This window comes from Pungitius pungitius, chromosome 4 (assembly GCF_949316345.1).
Source record: "Pungitius pungitius chromosome 4, fPunPun2.1, whole genome shotgun sequence".
In the NCBI taxonomy this organism is placed as follows: Eukaryota; Metazoa; Chordata; class Actinopteri; order Perciformes; family Gasterosteidae; genus Pungitius; species Pungitius pungitius.
In genome coordinates this window covers 24,247,167-24,265,834 of record NC_084903.1, presented here as the reverse complement: position 1 = coordinate 24,265,834, position 18,668 = coordinate 24,247,167, and the positions used below count along the sequence as shown (strand labels likewise).

General features: G+C 50.5%; 1 protein-coding gene across 3 annotated transcripts in view; it reads left to right on the top strand.

Moving 5' to 3' along the window:
- Window positions 1–1,734: 1,734 nt before the first annotated feature.
- The window catches only part of samd4a (sterile alpha motif domain containing 4A), a 29,320-nt gene continuing 12,386 nt past the window's right edge, over window positions 1,735–18,668 (top strand). For 2 of the 3 annotated variants that reach the window (XM_062561930.1, XM_062561929.1), the window contains exons 1-3: window positions 1,753–1,886; window positions 2,682–3,275; window positions 17,500–18,072. In XM_062561930.1, coding sequence (XP_062417914.1) covers window positions 3,080–3,275; window positions 17,500–18,072 — 769 coding nt within the window. In that variant the 5' untranslated portion in view covers window positions 1,753–1,886; window positions 2,682–3,079. Of the gene's footprint in view, window positions 1,887–2,681; window positions 3,276–17,499; window positions 18,073–18,668 lie in introns of all 3 variants that reach the window. The other variant, XM_037488591.2, reaches the window with a different exon arrangement.

Genomic DNA, 18,668 nt, shown 5'->3' with positions numbered 1-18,668 from the left:
AAGACTCAAAGTACAAGTGGTCATAGCGCAGTATACTTCTACTTCAATTCAATTCAATTCATTTTATTTTGTATAGCCCAAAATCGCAAATTACAAATTTGCCTCAGAGGGCTTTACAGTCTGTACACATGCAACATCCTCTGTCCCGAAACCCTCACATCGGCACAGGAAAAACTCCCCAAAATATGAAAAAACCCTTCAATGGGAAAAAAGGGAAGAAACCTTAGGGAGAACGTCAGAGGAGGATCCCTCTCCCGGGATGGACAGACTGCAATGGATGTCATGTGTACAGAATCAACAATGTAAAAGATGTACAATACATTCAATTTCTCTAACAGAGATGATACAAGTAATTGCAAGTAGCAGAACAAGTGTACGGCAGGACCACTGCAGGGACAACCTCCATCAGATCGAACCACCATCCACAGAGGCTTCTGTGGGGAGGGAGAGCAGAAAGATGTTGGTTTATGATGACAGTAATATACTTCAGCTTCACATCACTCAATAATGTTCAAAGATTCAACTTGTTTGGACTTTATTTCTTCATTCTTGTCCCCTCCACCTCTTCCTCGCTGCCAGGCCGCTGACGTCATGCTCCGCTGTTAATGATTAGCATATGGAAACGAGGAGCGCGCGCATCTTTGCGTCAAGGCGTACGTAACGTCGCCGGAAGATGACGTTGTCCTTCCTTCAAAATAATAATCATTTGGTCGAACGGTTGCTGCTTAGTTACGATGAGTGATGAGTACTCACTTATCTACAACAATGTGGAAATAGTTATTAATTCATTCTAATTATATTGTTGAGCTTAAACTATATACTTAAAAACACCCGTTACAATGTAGTGGAGAAGTAAATGTATTTCCCAGGTAAATTTTAGGACCTAGTAGTAGTAGTAGTAGTAGTAGTACCTCAAAGATGAACTTAAGTACACTATTTAAATAAATGTACCTGGTTACTCTGTGATGGAAGGAAACTTTGGTAGAAAGATGAATACATCTTGATGATTATTTTACTTTAAATAAAACCACTTATGTCAAGGAGAAACATTATTATTGAGCTTTGTCATGGTAAAAGCAAATGTATAGGCCTCTGTTCAAACAGTTACAGTTTAAAATTAAAACAGTAACTGCTTATCTAAACTCAGCTGCTCTGCATCCTACTACTAGACTGATCATACTGTTAACCTGTTTAAATGTTGTGACTGTTAACCTGGATATATTGTAAAATATTTACTATTAACCTATCTATATTTATATAATAATGTAATAATGTATTTTCTCATAAAAATAGAATAAAATATAATTCTATGGGTTAGTTAGCCATGATGGCCGCGTAGAAGTGCACCATCATCGTCTGTGGCAGGTTGAATTTCTTCAGCTGCCTCAGGAAGAACATCTTCTGATGGACCTTCTTGGTGATGGAGCTGATGTTCAAGGAGAAGATCCTTGGGGGGGAACCGGTGCTGATGGACCGAGAGGCTGAGATGTGTTTCCCCAGCTTCACATGCTGCTTCCTGTCTTTACTTATTCACACTACACGAGTACATTATCCAGCCAGAACGATGATAACGCTGGGTATGAAACTAAAGTTTTAGGAGCTGATCTCCTATAAATTAAGTGAAATTCTTCACACTGCAGTACTTTACTGTGAAGGCTCCAACCGGAAGTCCCTCTGCGCTTCCATCCGTCTTGACCGCGGGGCTGAGACCCGGGAGAGAGAGAGAGGGAGAGGGAGAGAGAGAGAGAGAGGGAAAAAGTTACTCAAGATGGCAAATCCCTCGGAGCCGGAGTGAAGGGGCCCCGCTCCCCGAAAAGAGCACAAAGACAAGCCGAGCCCGTCGCCGGTACCGCAGACGAACCCGACGATGCGAACCGCTCCAGGAGGTAAGAACCGCCAACCGCTCCGGGAACCGTTTTTTTTTTCTTCTCTGCGACGATTCAAACCCTCAAACTGAAGTTTATTAAAAAAAAAGTAAAGAATTCCGTTGTTTGGTTCTCTCTTGTTTTCGGCTTCAGTTTTGAGTCCAACAGAGAAAACACGAACCCAGTCTCCATGTCTCCCGGGACCAGACACTCAGTTATAGACCGGTACTAACATCGCGTTTCTATCTGTTAGAACACGCGCACACACACACACACACACACACACACACACACACACACACACACACACACCGCTCTGTGCTGATGAAGCAGGGTGACAGTTTTAGACAGTGACGCTCAGGTTGTTGGGGGGGGGGGGGGGGGGGGGTCCGTCCTCTCTGTGGCTGAACCTCACCACCACGGACCGGACCCCGGGTTCAAAATGCGGCAGTTTTATAGGAGCCAACCTGTCATTAAGATATGGTGGGGGGGGGCGGCGTCTGTCCTCCTGGAAAATTCCAGCTGTATTTTGGGAATGGGGGGGATGGGGGGGGGGATACCAGAAGGAATACTATTTATTTTCGTCTCTGCGACGTATAAATGCGCGTGCGAGTGTTTCTTCTTCGTCTGCTACGTCGCAGCAGCATGAGGTCTGCAGAGCTGAAGCAACAAGGGACGCCTTCGTATATATAACCCCCCCCCCACACTGTAAAAGTGCCGGCATGTGTAGGACAGAGAGGAGGGGCAGGCGTGTACAGAGGGACACCATTGTCTGTTTGTGAATGTGTTTTTCATTCCTCCACTTAACATGTGCAGGCTTACAAGGGATTCCCTGAAGAAGAAGAAGAAGAAGAAGAAGAAGAAACATGCCAGTGAGGCGGAAGCTGGTGTGACACAGCGTGTGCTGGAAGAACGCTGACTCATCGGATATCAAACCCCCCCCGGGAGCCACCCGGCAGGCGAAAGAAGCCGCTCACATCACCCGATGCAGAGCTAGAAGAGAGCCTCTCACCCCACCCCGACCTCCTCCCCTCCTACCCCCCTCCCCCATCCACAACAGGAACCACCAGCAGCGGGAATACCCCCAGCACCAGCTCCAGCTCGGGTTCGGGCCCAGAAGACCTGAAAGTGACAGCTGGTCACAGCACCCGTCCTACAGGGTATAGTTCTTCAGGGGGAACCACCACCGCAGCGCCCCCCCTCCCTGGCGGACCATGATGTTTCGCGATCAGGTGGGCGTGCTGGCCAGCTGGTTCAAGGGCTGGAACGAGTGCGAGCAGACGGTGGCTCTGCTGTCGCTGCTGAAGAGGGTGAGCCGGACCCAGGCCCGCTTCCTGCAGCTGTGTCTGGAGCACTCCCTCGCCGAGTGCACCGAGCTGCAGGCGCTGGAGGGGGAGGCCAACGACCCAGGTAGGACGCTGGGGCCGCTCGCTTGGGTTGCACGTTGACAGGGGGCCAGACAGGCGAAAGAATCACTCATTTGAACCCCCGCAAATTCAGATGAAGGCATTCGACTTCAACTTCAGTAGCTTGTTCCTACCCCCCCCCAACACTCCATACCCCTCTTTTGCACCATGCCTTTAAAAATTCAGAGAGCTCTCAAGGGCACGTCGCCCCAAAGTACTGCAGTCCCTGACCTGCACACACACACACACACACACACACACACACACACATTCAGGCTCCAGTCAAACATTGGGAGACATTTCCTGTCTAAAACATTCCTGCAGATGCACCAGAAGTGATGAAGAGCTGAATCACTGATGGTATGTGGGGGGAGGGGGGGGTGTATAGTGTGAGCTCAGCTATATCGCTTTATTCTTGTCCAGGGAGGGAGGGGGGGGGGGGGTTCCGGCTGGGATTGGCGCATCAGGCAGCAGCGTGGCCATGGAAACAGGACGCCCCGGCAACCAGCTGGGCTCATGACAAATAGAAAGCAATGGTGGGAGTGGGGGCCGAGCGTCTGTGTGCACCTACGGCAACATCTGCGTGAAGTAACACATCTGCTGGCTTGCACCGGGTGACATAATGGCCGTGACACACACACACACACACACACACACAGAGGCTGCAGCTGACGCAGGGCGCTCTGTTATTGTTTGGATGTGCAGCCGGAGACATCAGAGCGGTTCAGGGCGGTTCACAGCGGGTAGAAGACACGGGGGTGATGCTTTTATCTCTTGTTTCATACACTGTGTGCATGTGTGAGTCAAAGAGACGTCGTCTTGTGCTCCTCCTCACTCACATTCTGTGACCAACGGTCAAAGATGGAGGACATTTAACTGGGAGGGAAAGAGGCTCGTTTTGGTTGTTTGTGTAAAACGACTGTGTCTTGATGAATGATGCGGGGGTGTAACCACGGTAACCGGCTGTGGGTGTGTTGGTATTGATGCTTCCATCATTGAGAGTGAGGAGCTGGACCAGAGATTGAAATGGCAGTTCACTTGATTATGTCACTTATTCAGTTTTGATTGACCCTGATTTAGAAATATCAAATTTAACGCTTAACACGCCGTCTTTCTGAAAGTTAAATGTGTTTTATTTCTCTTGGCTGCAACTCCTTAGTAGTTTATCCTCAGTAGTTTGAGCTCTGCAGACAGATTAATCGAACACCGGACAAACGGAGCGATGCAAACAAGTAGTGTGAAGAAAAGGAGGCGTTTTATATGGTTAGTAATAAAACAAGTTGTGTTCAGTTTCTCCTGGAGCCGAGTTCTTCTGGTAGATGATGCATTTCCCTGAGTCGCTCCATATGGCGGTTTGTTGTTTCCCTTTCACGTGGTCACATCAGCCTCCTCCTCCCCCTCCTCCCAGGATTAGATTCTGGGCCGCGCCCCCTCCTGTTTTCTCCCACCTGCGTCAGCTTGTGGTTGCGTCCTGTCAGCTGAAGTGGGCAAATGTTGTGAAGGCGGTGGGTGGAGACGGCGGTCAGGTGACGTGGTGCCGGCGGGACCTTGTGGTGGCTGCTGTCTACTCACCGATGAAGGCCGGTACGTCGGCTTTGTGTTGATTTTAAGGTATTTGTTTCCTCAGCTGAAGCACGTTGGAGGCAGGAGGGGCCCCCGCTGGCCCTGAAGGGTTAACGCCCAGCTGGAAGCCTCTTGGGCGGAGTGGAAAAGCACAAGTATTTGCAGAGCGGCGTACAAATGAACGGATTCCTCAGTGACCTACTTCCCGGGCTGAGAGGCGTCCTTGTTTTGGCACCCCATGTGTGTGGGGGGGAGCGGGGGGGGGGGAGGCGGGTGGAGTTGCATCACCGCAGGCTTCATGTTTATTGTAGTTTTTTGGGTTGTCGTTATTTCCCCCGACCCCTGTGAGCACAGATGTGCCATTAGGGTCCATTATCTGAACGTTTCCTCATTCGCACGCAAGGAGTCCAGCGAGACAGGGTGCTAGTGTAAAGGGGCGGGGCTTAGGTTTTGAATGACAAACTGTACTTTGGTGTGGAGCGGCGTGCTGCTGACCTGCGCGGCTGTCTGAGTCAGAACGGGGCGGGTGGGGGTCCGATGTGTACGAGCAGCTGGAGGTGACGGAGGCGGAGCTCTTTGTTTCATGGAGTCTTCATTCATGTCAGTCGGCTAATCCCAAAATTCCTCCTTCTCCACCTGTCCCCGTCCTTGTCCCTGTGGACGCTGGCATCGGTTGTCAAGGACAACGCTCCTTGTCTTTCTCAGGTGTCCTCGCCGTCACCAAGCAAAAACCAACGCTAAGGAACCCTGGGTTCACAAAGCGGGTGGAGGTGGAGGTGGAGGTGGTGAACACATGTGTAAACCCCGTCTGATGAGGGTCGGGGATCAGCATTCCTGGCCCGAGGCGGTGAGCGGTCCCGGTGTTGGGGGGATACTGTCTAGGAATGTGGGCCCGTCAGAGTCAGGAGCTCAGTGAGAGTTGGGTTGGGGGGGGGGGGGGGGGGGGGGCGCATTGGAAAAAGGAGAAGTGACTCCACCTTCAGTGGAGCTCAGGTCTCCTGAGCACAGCGCCGTATGGAGGATAAAACCCAGATAAAACCCAGAGAAACCACACTTCTGCTTTTAGCCAATGGAGTCAAAGTTTCTATAATTAACAGTGAAAGTAATCCCAGCACTTTTTTACTCACTTTTCCACATTTATCGGCATTCTTTGGCCCTTTTTTAGACGTCTCATTGGCCGATTGACAAAGAGAGAGCGGGGGGGTGAGGGAAGGGGGAGAGGAAACTCGTCTCTGGTTTCGGCGCCAAACTATTCCATCGCGCCCACGCATGAGCAAACAGTTTATTTCTGGAAGTTGACTGCGTGTTCTGTGAACTCGTACTGAACCTCAGCAATGGGGACAGGCGGACCTGCCAAAGCCCCCCAGAGGGGAAAACACAATATAAAGACTGCTCCTCTTTTCCCCTCTTGCTCCCAGGTGTGTGAGAGAATCAAAGATGGACGACGTGTCCGGGTCACCCATAGCGGGGATGATGCAATCAAGCGCTTCATAAGTCCCAGAGGTGTGGTGTCCCACTGGAGCCTTCTGTGCTTCTTTAAGGCTCGGATCCCAACAGACAGACGTTCATCATCAGCGTTTGGATGCTGTTAAAGGCTGCTCTACGTTGGTCCTTCATCTGGAAGACACTCGCTCAGATACATTTGATGAATGATCGTGAAGCATTTATGATGTCAGTGCTTCCAAAGGTGCCATCTAATGGAGTCGCGAGTGTTTGAACTTTGACCTCTTGTTTACATTTAGAAGCTGCTCCGTGCTTTACCCTCTACCGGCTGTGCTAACCCAACTAGCCGCGATCGGCTAACCAGCAGAGTGAGATTTAATCCCTTTGTGCTTTAAGATTGTCACAGGTCAAGTGTGTGTGTGTGTGTGTGTGTGTGTGTGTGTGTGTGAGCGTGCGTGCGTGCGTGTGTGTGGGTGTGCGTTTGTGTGTGTATGTGAGCGTGCGTGTGTGTGTGTGTGAGAAGGGGAGAGAGGGTGAGAACAGGTGAGGGATACCAGTCCATCTCACACATGACCAGTCTGCTCCTGACCAGACATTCAGGCGTATAAGGTTTCCCCTTATAGCCCCCCCCCCCCCCCCCCTTCTACCCCCCCTCGGGCAGCTGCACACTGCACTTGTTGTGTGGGAGGAGGCGGTCTGAGCTCAGCGGGTTTACAGATCAGAAGTTTGACTCTGAACACGGACGGATCACCTGATCACCTGATCACCTGATCACCTGATGACAGGTGGGATAGAAACAAACATCTGGATAAAGCAGTGATCCTGGAAGCATCTTATGAAAGCTCAAACCGGCAGATTTCTGAGTGACCTCCACAGAGAGCCCCATGGCAACGGTCTCCGTGACGACGTACAGTCTTTGAGTCCCCCGGGTGGGTTGAGATGACCTCATCCAGAGCCGGACCCCTCCAGGTGTCCCTGTAGGACACTTTAGCTCAACGCCTGTCCTCATATTGGATGGTGAGTCCGGCTCGGACCACAGGACTTTTGGGATGATTTATTTATGATCCACACGGCGTGACAATGGGAGGGGGATCCGGTCCAGGACCTCGCTCATTACCGATGTTTGGCCCGAATCGTCTGTTGTCAGAACCGACTTGAAACACTCGATCAGAGAGGAGAGGCTGGAGCAGCCGACTGCGTTGCCAAGCAACACTAAACATTCTAACCCCCCGAGACCAGCTTTGATTTTAAAAGTGAACGTCCCAGTTATAACCGGGTTCTAATGGTTATTTCAAAGTGAAACTAAATATTTGAGCGATTACAAGAAGAACTTAAATCAAATCCTCTAGTTTGATTGGGCGTGTATTTCTATATAAACAGATTCTTCTTCTCTTTAAGTTCTGCTTGTACTTTGACGTTTGAGGGACGGATGAAATCGTACAAACAGAACCAGCGCCGGCTTCTTTAACCGCTGGGTTACATCTCACACACACACACACACACACACACACACACACACACGACCAGTGTAGCCTGACAGACGTACTGGTGTGGTCAAACCAGTTAGTGCGGTGCTGTGTTTGCTCTTCATCGTCCGCGAGGTTACACATTTGTTTTGATTCCTACTCAGCAGAAGGTCAGCAGCTCGACGGCGTTGCTGCTGACGCCAGCGCGGCAACGTATATAAATATGTATCTGTGTACATTTGGTGCAAACTACTTCATTTTCTCAATTTGTGTGCAAGAAACATTGAATGTAGTTTATGATCAGCTGTGAAGGGCAAAGGATGGAGGCGCTTGTCCCGCCCCTTGGCGCCTGTGATTGGCCCGGTGGGCGGAAGCAGTGACAGTGACGGACGCGGAGTCCCCCCCCAAAGCTCTAAGCTTTAAACTGGATGCCCACAGCGTGCACAGACACCCCCCCCCCCCCTTCAGCTTGTTCACACATCTCTTTGTGTGTGTGTGTGTGTGTGTGTGTGTGTGTGTGTGTGTCTGTCCTTCTTTCCAGCAGGTTTGGAAACATTTCCTCCACCAAGGAAAAATAATAATATTTCCTGTAAAGGGAAGGAAGGGGGGCGTTGTTGGGGGGGGGGGGGGGGGGGGGCGTTGAGCATAGACACTGGAGGCGGAGAGAGCGTCCGACGGCCCCCGGCTGCTTCTTCCTTAAATAGAGCTGTGGGCTGCGAGGCTCACATTCCCAGCATAGCAGCAAGGGCCACGTTCAGAGACACGGCTTCCACAGGTAGACCTCCGGACCCCCGACCTGCTGGAGGCCTCCAGAGGAAGTGGGACGAGGGGAAGGGGGGGGTAAAGGGTAGCAGAGAATTGTTCTCCATTCATACAGCAGCCTCCCCACTGGTGTGAAAGAAGAGACAATAGAAACACGTCCTCCCTCATCCACAGGGCCGAGTGGAGACATGTCCACAGGGAGCTGTGCAGGACGTCCCACAGGTGGACCGGAGACTTTATTCATTTATATATTATCGGTTGGTGAAGAGCTGATGAGCCTGTGGGTCGAATGTGAGAAACTGAAGGACAGTGTTGAGGAGGAAAATTATGCAAAAATCAACTTTCTTCATTTCTTCATTTTATACGGGCGTCAAAACAGGAAGTAGTAAAGCAGTAAAGCAGTAAAGCCCGCCCCTCGACTCCTGCGTTATTGACCAAAACGGTGTGAATGTGAGGCGCGTTCAACCAAGCAGGTGCTTCCCCACAAACACACACACACACACAGTATAAATACATATGCATCCGGGAGGACAATACCTACTTTACACCTACTGCACACACACACACACACAGTATAAATACATATGCATCCGGGAGGACAATACCTACTTTACACCTACTGCACACACACACACACACACACAGGCACAATGTGAACAGCAGACTGTGATGTGAAGGTGTTTCTGACTCACAGGAATCTCTCTGTTGGTTGAAGACCCTGATTGATCTTTTTACTGCGTTCATTCAGACTGGGGGGGGGGGGGGGTCTTTACTACAGTATTTCCTGAGGAGATGAGATGGTGGTCCAGGTTCCTCCTTTAGCCCATTGGCAGCTTTTGCTTGTTTCTTCTAAACCTCACCGGATGAATCTCGTTCCTTATGTGTGTGTTTGAGTTTGAGAAATCACAGCGTTGTTAAAAGCAGCCGATTGTCTGTAACTCACCTGCTGACTGCTTGTTTCCTCACACACACGCACACACACACACACACACACACACACACACACACACACACACACACACACACACACGCTCATCATTTAGATGGACAGGCAGGTATTCCCCATCTCCCTCACCTCACCACTCTTTAAGCCGAAGGAACTGCTAAGTATTTGATTGACAGTTGGTTCCTCCAATCACCTGTGCCCAGCTTTTTCCAAAGCATCTCTTATTCTGACCCACAATGCTTTGCGTGTCAGCCTTATGAGCAAGAGTTCACAGTAGCGTGTTGTACAGGCAGTGTGAGAACACTAATTTATCCACATGTCACATGCCCCTCACTGGAAAAGGATCATTTTAAAACACCATTCCCCCCCCCCCTCCTGCTCCTCCTCAGTTTGTTATGTGTCAATAGGTCAGACTGCCCCCCCCCCGCCCCCAAACGGGTCCTCTTCCTTTGTCTCTCTTGTTTTTTCATTCCTTTTAACCATCTAGTGCTTGTATCATTCCCTCTGTCTGTACCCCCCCTCCCCCCCCTAACCAGTTGAAACCCGTTGACACCAGTGAACCCTCCAGTCCCCCCCCCCTCTTATTGGGTGCATGTGTAGGTTTGGGGCCCCGATACTTGTGTTGGGGCTTGTGGGAGCCTGCATGCTTGTGCTTGTGTGTCTCTCTCTCTCTGCGTCTCTGTGTCTCTGCGTCTCTGTGTCTCTGTGTCTCTCTCTGCGTCTCTGTGTCTCTGTGTCTCTCTCTGTGTCTCTGTGTCTCTGTACTCTCTCTGTGTCTCTGTGTCTCTGCGTCTCTGTGTCTCTGTGTCTCTCTCTGTGTCTCTGTGTCTCTGTACTCTCTCTGTGTCTCTGTGTCTCTGCGTCTCTGTGTCTCTCTCTGCGTCTCTGTGTCTCTGCGTCTCTGTGTCTCTGTGTCTCTGTGTCTCTGCGTCTCTGTGTCTCTCTCTGTGTCTCTGTGTCTCTGTACTCTCTCTGCGTCTCTGTCTCTCTGTGTCTCTGTGTCTCTGCGTCTCTGTGTCTCTCTCTGTGTCTCTGTGTCTCTGTACTCTCTCTGCGTCTCTGTGTCTCTGCGTCTCTGTGTCTCTGTGTCTCTGTGTCTCTCTCTGTGTCTCTGTGTCTCTGTGTCTCTGTACTCTCTCTGCGTCTCTGTGTCTCTGTGTCTCTCTCTGTGTCTCTGTGTCTCTGTGTCTCTGTACTCTCTCTGCGTCTCTGTGTCTCTCTCTGTGTCTCTGTGTCTCTCTCTGTGTCTCTGTGTCTCTCTCTGTGTCTCTGTGTCTCTGTACTCTCTCTGTGTCTCTGTGTCTCTGTGTCTCTCTCTGTGTCTCTGTGTCTCTGTGTCTCTGCGTCTCTGTGTCTCTGTGTCTCTCTCTGTGTCTCTGCGTCTCTGTGTCTCTGTGTCTCTCTCTGCGTCTCTGTGTCTCTGTGTCTCTCTCTGCGTCTCTGTGTCTCTGTGTCTCTGTGTCTCTGCGTCTCTGTGTCTCTGTGTCTCTCTCTGTGTCTCTGTGTCTCTCTCTGTGTCTCTGCGTCTCTGTGTCTCTGTGTCTCTCTCTGTGTCTCTGCGTCTCTGTGTCTCTGTGTCTCTCTCTGTGTCTCTGTGTCTCTGCGTCTCTGTGTCTCTCTCTGTGTCTCTCTCTGTGTCTCTGCGTCTCTGTGTCTCTGTGTCTCTCTCTGTGTCTCTCTCTGTGTCTCTGTGTCTCTGCGTCTCTGTGTCTCTGTGTCTCTGCGTCTCTGTGTCTCTCTCTGTGTCTCTGTGTCTCTGTGTCTCTCTCTGTGTCTCTCTCTGTGTCTCTGTGTCTCTCTCTGTGTCTCTGCGTCTCTGTGTCTCTGTGTCTCTGTGTGTGTCTCTGTGTCTCTGTGTCTCTGTGTCTCTCTCTGTGTCTCTGTGTCTCTCTCTGTGTCTCTGTGTCTCTCTCTGTGTCTCTGTGTCTCTGCGTCTCTGTGTCTCTCTCTGTGTCTCTGTGTCTCTGTGTCTCTCTCTGTGTCTCTCTCTGTGTCTCTGTGTCTCTCTCTGTGTCTCTGCGTCTCTGTGTCTCTGCGTCTCTGTGTGTGTCTCTGTGTCTCTGTGTCTCTGTGTCTCTCTCTGTGTCTCTGTGTCTCTGTGTCTCTCTCTGTGTCTCTGTGTCTCTGTGTCTCTGTGTCTCTCTCTGTGTCTCTGTGTCTCTGTGTCTCTCTCTGTGTCTCTGTGTCTCTCTCTGTGTCTCTGTGTCTCTGTGTCTCTCTCTGTGTCTCTGTGTCTCTCTCTGTGTCTCTCTCTGTGTCTCTGTGTCTCTCTCTGTGTCTCTGTGTCTCTGTGTCTCTGTGTCTCTGTGTGTGTCTCTGTGTCTCTGTGTCTCTGTGTCTCTGTGTCTCTCTCTGTGTCTCTGTGTCTCTGTGTCTCTGTGTCTCTGTGTGTGTCTCTGTGTCTCTGTGTCTCTGTGTCTCTGTGTCTCTCTCTGTGTCTCTGCGTCTCTGTGTCTCTGTGTCTCTGTGTCTCTCTCTGTGTCTCTGTGTCTCTGTGTCTCTCTCTGTGTCTCTGTGTCTCTGTGTCTCTCTCTGTGTCTCTGTGTCTCTCTCTGTGTCTCTGTGTCTCTCTCTGTGTCTCTCTCTGTGTCTCTGTGTCTCTGTGTCTCTGTGTCTCTGTGGGTGGGGTCATGTAGCATGAGATCATTTCCATAGTACTGTAGTATTTTGCGATGAGGTCGTATCTTCTTACGTTCAGGCTCCTCCTTCCTTCTTTCATTTCTTTTACATACTGTATATCTGTGTTGCTTGTTTTTACTGATGCACGTTGTCTGGCTCGGCCAAATACCACTGAAACAACCATCCACCAGAAAAAACTCTCCCAACTCAGTGGGAGACTAATAATAGAATAATGTGGGGGGGGGGGGGCAGTTGAAGAAGTCCGATGAGGTGTTTTGTGTAAACCGCTGCGATGTGGGTGGTGCTGTGAGTCGGACGTAGCCCCCGTCTGGGTGTGTGAGGCCTGATCTCTGCCAGCACATTCCCCACTGCTGAGCTGGACCCCCCCTCGCCCTCCTCCCCTCTCGCTCCACCCATCGACTACTCCGCCCCCCCCCAAATCCCTCCCCACATAGAGTCTTTGTCTTGGACTCACGGAGACATTTAATTCACTTTCCACCGCATACACACTATATATATATATAGTGATATATATACAGGACTGTCTCAGAAAATTAGAATATTGTGATAAAGTTCTTTATTTTCTGTAATGCAATTAAAAAAACAAAAACGTCATGCATTCTGGATTCATTACAAATCAACTGAAATATTGCAAGCCTTTTATTCTTTTAATATTGCTGATTATGGCATACAGCTTAAGAAAACTCAAATATCCTATCTCTAAATATTAGAATATTATGAAAAAGTATACTAGTAGGGTATTCAACTAATCACTTGAATCGTCTAATTAACTCGAAACACCTGCAAGGGTTTCCTGAGCCTTGAAAAACACTCAGCTTTGTTCAGTAAACTAAATCCCAAGTATGGGGAAGACTGCTGATCTGACTGCTGTCCAGAGGACCATCATTGACACCCTCCATCAGGAGGGTAAGACACAAAAAGAAATTTCTCAAAGAGCAAGCTGTTCACAGAGTGCAGTTTCAAAGCACATCCACAAAAAGTCTGTTGGAAGGGGGAAATGTGGCAGGAAACGCTGCACAACCAAGAGAGATGAGCGCAGCCTTAACAGCATTGTGAAGAAGAGTCGCTTCCAGAATTTGGGGGAGCTTCAAAGACAGTGGACTGAAGCTGGAGTCCAGGTATCAAAAGCCACTGTTCACAGAAGTGTCCGGGAAATGGGCTACAATAGCCGTATTCCCATGGTCAAGCCACTTCTGAACTCAAGACAACGGAAGAAGCGTCTGACTTGGGCTATGGAAAAGAAGCACCGGACAGTTGCAGAGTGGTCCAAAGTCCTCTTTTCAGACGAAAGCAAGTGTTGTATTTCATTTGGAAGTCAAGGCGCCAGAGTCTGGAGAAAGGCTGGAGAGGAGCAAAATCCAAGTTGCTTGAAATCCAGTGTGAAGTTCCCACAGTCAGTGATGGTTTGGGGAGCCATGTCAGCTGCTGGTGTTGGTCCACTGTGTTTCATCAAGTCCAGAGTAAATGCAGCTGTGTACCAAGAGATTTTAGAGCACTACATGCTTCCGTCTGCTGAAAAGCTCTATGGAGATGAGGATTTCATTTTCCAGCATGATCTGGCACCTGCCCACAGTGCCAAAACCACCAGTAACTGGTGTACTGACCATGGCATTACTGTCCTCGATTGGCCTGCCAATTCCCCTGACCTGAACCCCATAGAGAATTTGTGGGGTATTGTGAAGAAGAAGCTCAAAGACACCAGACCCAACAATGCAAATGAGCTAAAGGCCGCTATTGAAGCATCCTGGGCATCCATAAAACCTCAGCAATGCCACAGGCTGATTGCCTCCATGCCACGCCGCATTGATGCAGTAATCCGTGCAAAAGGATTCCCAACCAAGTACTGAGTGCATTAATGGACATTTTCAAATGCTTGATTTTGTTTTGCTGTTATAAATCTTTTTTTTTACTTGGTCTGAGGAAATATTCTAATATTTAGAGATAGGATATTTGAGTTTTCTTAAGCTGTAAGCCATAATCAGCAATATTAAAAAAATAAAAGGCTTGCAATATTTCAGTTGATTTGTAATGAATCCAGAATGCATGACATTTTTGTTTTTTTTAATTGCATTACAGAAAATAAAGAACTTTATCACAATATTCTAATTTTCTGAGACAGTCCTGTATATGTATATAGGCCTTTCTCTTTAATTCTCCCCCCTCCCTGGGATGGCTGGCCTCCGGTTGGGGGGGGGGGGTTGGTGTTGGATCAACAGCGTGTGAAGGGACCCGTGTTTGTTCTGCTAACAGCAGGAACACGGGACCGAGGCTCAGAGGACACACGGTAACCCTCAGCTTCACCGTGGCCCCAACACAAATGTAGCCTAATCTGGACTTTAAACTCAACGCACACACACACACACACACACTCACACTGGTGTACCATTGTCGTGTGATGGTCAGTTAGTGCGTCCCTTTGCCACCGCTGATATGGTCTTATCTGTTGCGGGAGCCGGCTTTGTGTGCCGGTCAGCGTCTATATATAGAACCAGAGGAGTCATGTCCCTAACAATCTGTGTGTGTGTGTGTGTCAAACGGGCTAAAACCATCACATTGTTTCCACACTGTGAGTCGGATGTGAAGAGGACGCGGCTCAGGGTCAGAGTTTAACCCCATGAGCACCTGATGCAATGAGCCTCACGTTAATAACACACACTGTGAGTGCTCTGGTTGCTTATTGTGACACAGAGTCCAGTCCTCTGGAGGCAGAGCTTAACGAAGGCTCAATGCGTTGACAGGTATTACCGATACAAAGCAAACTCACAGCCATCCCAACGGGCTAAATGAGGAAGTGAGAATCAGACCGTTGTCATGACGATCATTTCCCGTCCATCAGCTGTTGGCTTCGTTGTGTAATGGTGCGTCCTTGCATTAGAATGAGATGGATTGGAGGAGGGTCTCTCTGCTGTTTATGTGTCAAAGGGAGGCCTCGTGGATCAGAGCACAGAGGCTTAGAGAACTGGATTAAATCAGTCAGCGGGGGTATTGGTCCCTCGGACTGGATGTGGCCGCTGTGATGAGGGGGCGGAGCCTGGGCGGGGGGGCGCCGCGTGTCAGCCCGACAGATGAGTCGGGGTGTGTTGAGCTACACGAAGTGTTTCACCAGAAGCCGCTGTGCTCGGATCCATAGATCTACATGAAGGCTAGATGTCTGATGGCCAGGTTTAGCGCGTCCACACCTGGCGGCCATCTTGGTACAGTCTGCTCGCTCACTCATAACATTGTGTTGGTAGTGATACTTTAAATAATAACTTCAACTGATTTTTAATCACATAACATGATTATTCATAGTATGCCGTGTCATAACTGCATCTCTGACATTCTGACTTTAAAGAAGCATTGAAACTAAACAGCATGACGATACTTTGATGAAACACATTGATGTCACCAAATGTATTTTAAACCAATCACTCCAGTGCTCAACCAGCGTTTCCCCTACTATCAATACAGCCCCCCAACCCCCCCACTGCTAAAAATTCAAATTGAGTTTTGTTTTTTGTTATTCATCACACACGGCAGTTCCACACTGACATGTGACCCCCCCTGCCCGTGGACAGTCACTGTGATTGACAGGTCCAAACATTGCGTCGGCAGGTCGGCGCTCCCTCACTGCGTCGGGTCCGTTGTTTTTCCTAGCTGTTGACCTTTGACCTGTGCTGGGTTCAATTACTGTGACCCCTCCTTTGAAGGGTGAAAGTCGCTGCACGTGGTGAACCTCTCCTGGGCCGAGGCCTCGACCTCCTGACCTTTGGGCCTCGGAGTCAGTGAGCCTGAGGCAGCTTCCTGACGTCTTGGTGTGGAGTTTCCACGCCTCGCGTCAGCCCTTGGTGACCACACAGTTATTCTCTCTTCACTGATCTCACAGGGACAGACGGTGGTAGGACTGGAGACGATCTTCTGCTCCTTAAGACAAATCCTGACATGTCAAACAAACGTTAAATAGACTTGAAAGTCCTGAACGTGTTTCTCTGCGTCTCTGTGTTACGTCCAAAGGTCCCAAATCGACTGGAAAGAGACGAGTTTGAATCACGCATAAGAACTCGCGTTGTTCCCGAGGTTTACCTCTGAGGAATGAAGCATGACATCATCCTCTGGGCAGAGCGGAGAAACCCCCCCCTCCCTCCCTCCCTCCCTCTTTCACTCTTCTCCTTTAAAGAAAGAGCCTGTTCAGTTGGAACTGACCTAAAATAAGTGGGCAGATTGAGTAAGAGTGTCCTGGTCTGCTTTGTGACGTTCGGGTCTCTGGTGCTTCTTTCGTTCTGAGACAAGAAGGTTCCTTTTTATTTGAACCTCGTCTCTAGTTTCATCTTCAGAACAGCATGGTGTTCATTTAGTAAAGATGTTCCGTAACAGACCACAGAGCAGGGGATGCTTGGGGCGGGGGGGGGCGTCCGTAGGTCACTGCTTCCCCGTCCAAATATGGTCATGGCTGTTCAGAGCAGAGTGACTTGTTACCTGCTGTAAAGCATCTCAACAACACACAAAGGACATGTGGTTTCCATCCATAAGTGAGGCCTTCAGTCACAGTGAGATGATGTGAGCGGGACGAATCCTCATCTCTCATTGGGTGACATTAAAGTGACCCGTGGGGTCTGTGGTCGACCGTCTGCTGCAGCTGTCCCAAAGCACGCTGTGACATTGAGATATCTTTGGGCAGATGTATTTTTTGGTTTCACCTCATCTGTCGGATTTAGACGCACCCCCCCCCCCCCCCCCCCGCGGGGGTTAAGAGTGGTTAAACTCACACATCTCAAGCAGGAAGTGGAGCCGACCGGCGGCGGTATCTATAGCCCCCCCCCCCCGACTGGGACAACAATAGAGCTCCATGTATGGAGGAGTGGGGCGGACGCATGACGTCATCTCTGCGCCCTCTATTCTCTGCTCCCAGTCAAATCAGAGACGACTCTAATGAAAGGAGCCAAAGCTGTAATGTCACCAATAAGCCATCAGTCATCTACTCCGCTGATCCCAAGGGGTCGCAGGAAGGGGGGGGGGGGGGGGCAGCAGTCAATCCCAGCTAACACCAGGCAAGACACACGGCGTCTCCACACACAACAGCGCTAACCACCACCGCGCCTCTGTGACACAACGGCCATTTAAATGGAAGTATTTGTGCTCCTGTTGCTCCTGAACTGAGCTGCATCTGGTGAAGGGATCATCTGGTGAAGGGATCATCTGGTGAAGGGATCATCTGGTGAAGGGATCATCTGGTGAAGGGATCATCTGGTGAAGGGATGAAAGCATTTCAGACCTCCATCTTTTCCAGTCTCATGTACATATTCACCCGCCTTCACTTCAGGCGGCTCACGGCTTTCTAGGAACCAGCGTGCTGCTGCGTGTCATGCTCTGTCACGTCTCCCCGGCCCGTGGGTTTGTGATGCTGACGGTGTGGTTTTCTCCTCCCCCAGGGGTGATCAGCCAGTGGCAGGGCGAGTCCAAGGAGCGCGTCATCTCGCTGGTCCTCACCCACCTGCCGCTGCTCAAGCCCGGCAACGTGGAGGCCAAAGGCGAGTACATGCGCCTGCTGCCGCGCATCCTGGCGCACACCATCGAGCACGGCCGCCACCTGGAGGAGTCCCGCCAGCTCCTCTCCTACGCCCTCATCCACCCTGCCACCTCCCTGGAGGACCGCTCCGCCCTGGCGCTCTGGCTCAACCACCTGGAGGAGAGGGCGGCCGCGCGGGGGGACTCGCTGGAGAGGCCTCCTCCCTCCGGGCAGCAGCAGGCCACGCCTCCGTCTACCCTCTCCTCGTCGGGCTCCTCCTCCTCCTCCTCCACCAACACCTCGTCGTCGGGGAACCCCTACTCCATGCATCTCCACCAGCGCTACGGCTCGGACGACCGGCTCAACGGGTGGCAGAGCGCCAGGGACTCGGGGCTGGGGGGCTGGCAGCAGCAGCAGGGCTGTGAGAACGGGCACCTCCTGCTCTACCCGTCCTCCTCTGTGCCGGCAACCATCAACGCCGTGGGAACCAGTGGAGGTAGGAGACGCCCCGTCCCCCGTCCCCCCTACCCTTCACTTCACTTACTTTGTTGCCTGTTTCATCAATCAGTGCCTTTGTGGTCTTTGAAATGTCTACTGTGACGTCTTTTTACGTCTCGTTATGTCCAAAACCCAAAGATATTTTTACTAAATACACTCAACAAGCCGCTCAGTGACTACGGCGCAGGGTGGGGGCAGGGTGGGGGCAGCTGAGCACCCAACACCCTGAGGTGCAGTCAGACCAGGCTGCCCGTACCCCCCCATCCTTTCCCTTATAAGGCAGCCTTTGTGGGAGATTGTATTTAGGGAAAATGGCTAATATTTAGGGACTGGAACTTGTAATGTTAGCTGGGCACCTATTTTAAAAGGGGCCCATGAAGTCCTATAGATAGCAGCAACAGTAAGAGGGCCGCATATAGGAGGAGGAGGAGGAGGAGGAGGAGGAGGAGGCAGCTCACCCCGTCTGAGCGGCGACACTAGAAGCTTCTCTGGCTCTGCTCATCATGTTAATCTCCCTTTTCCTCGGGTCCAGACAGTTTGACCCAAATGGGCATCCATCCTGAGTTCATCCTGAGGTGCTCACATGTTCATGAT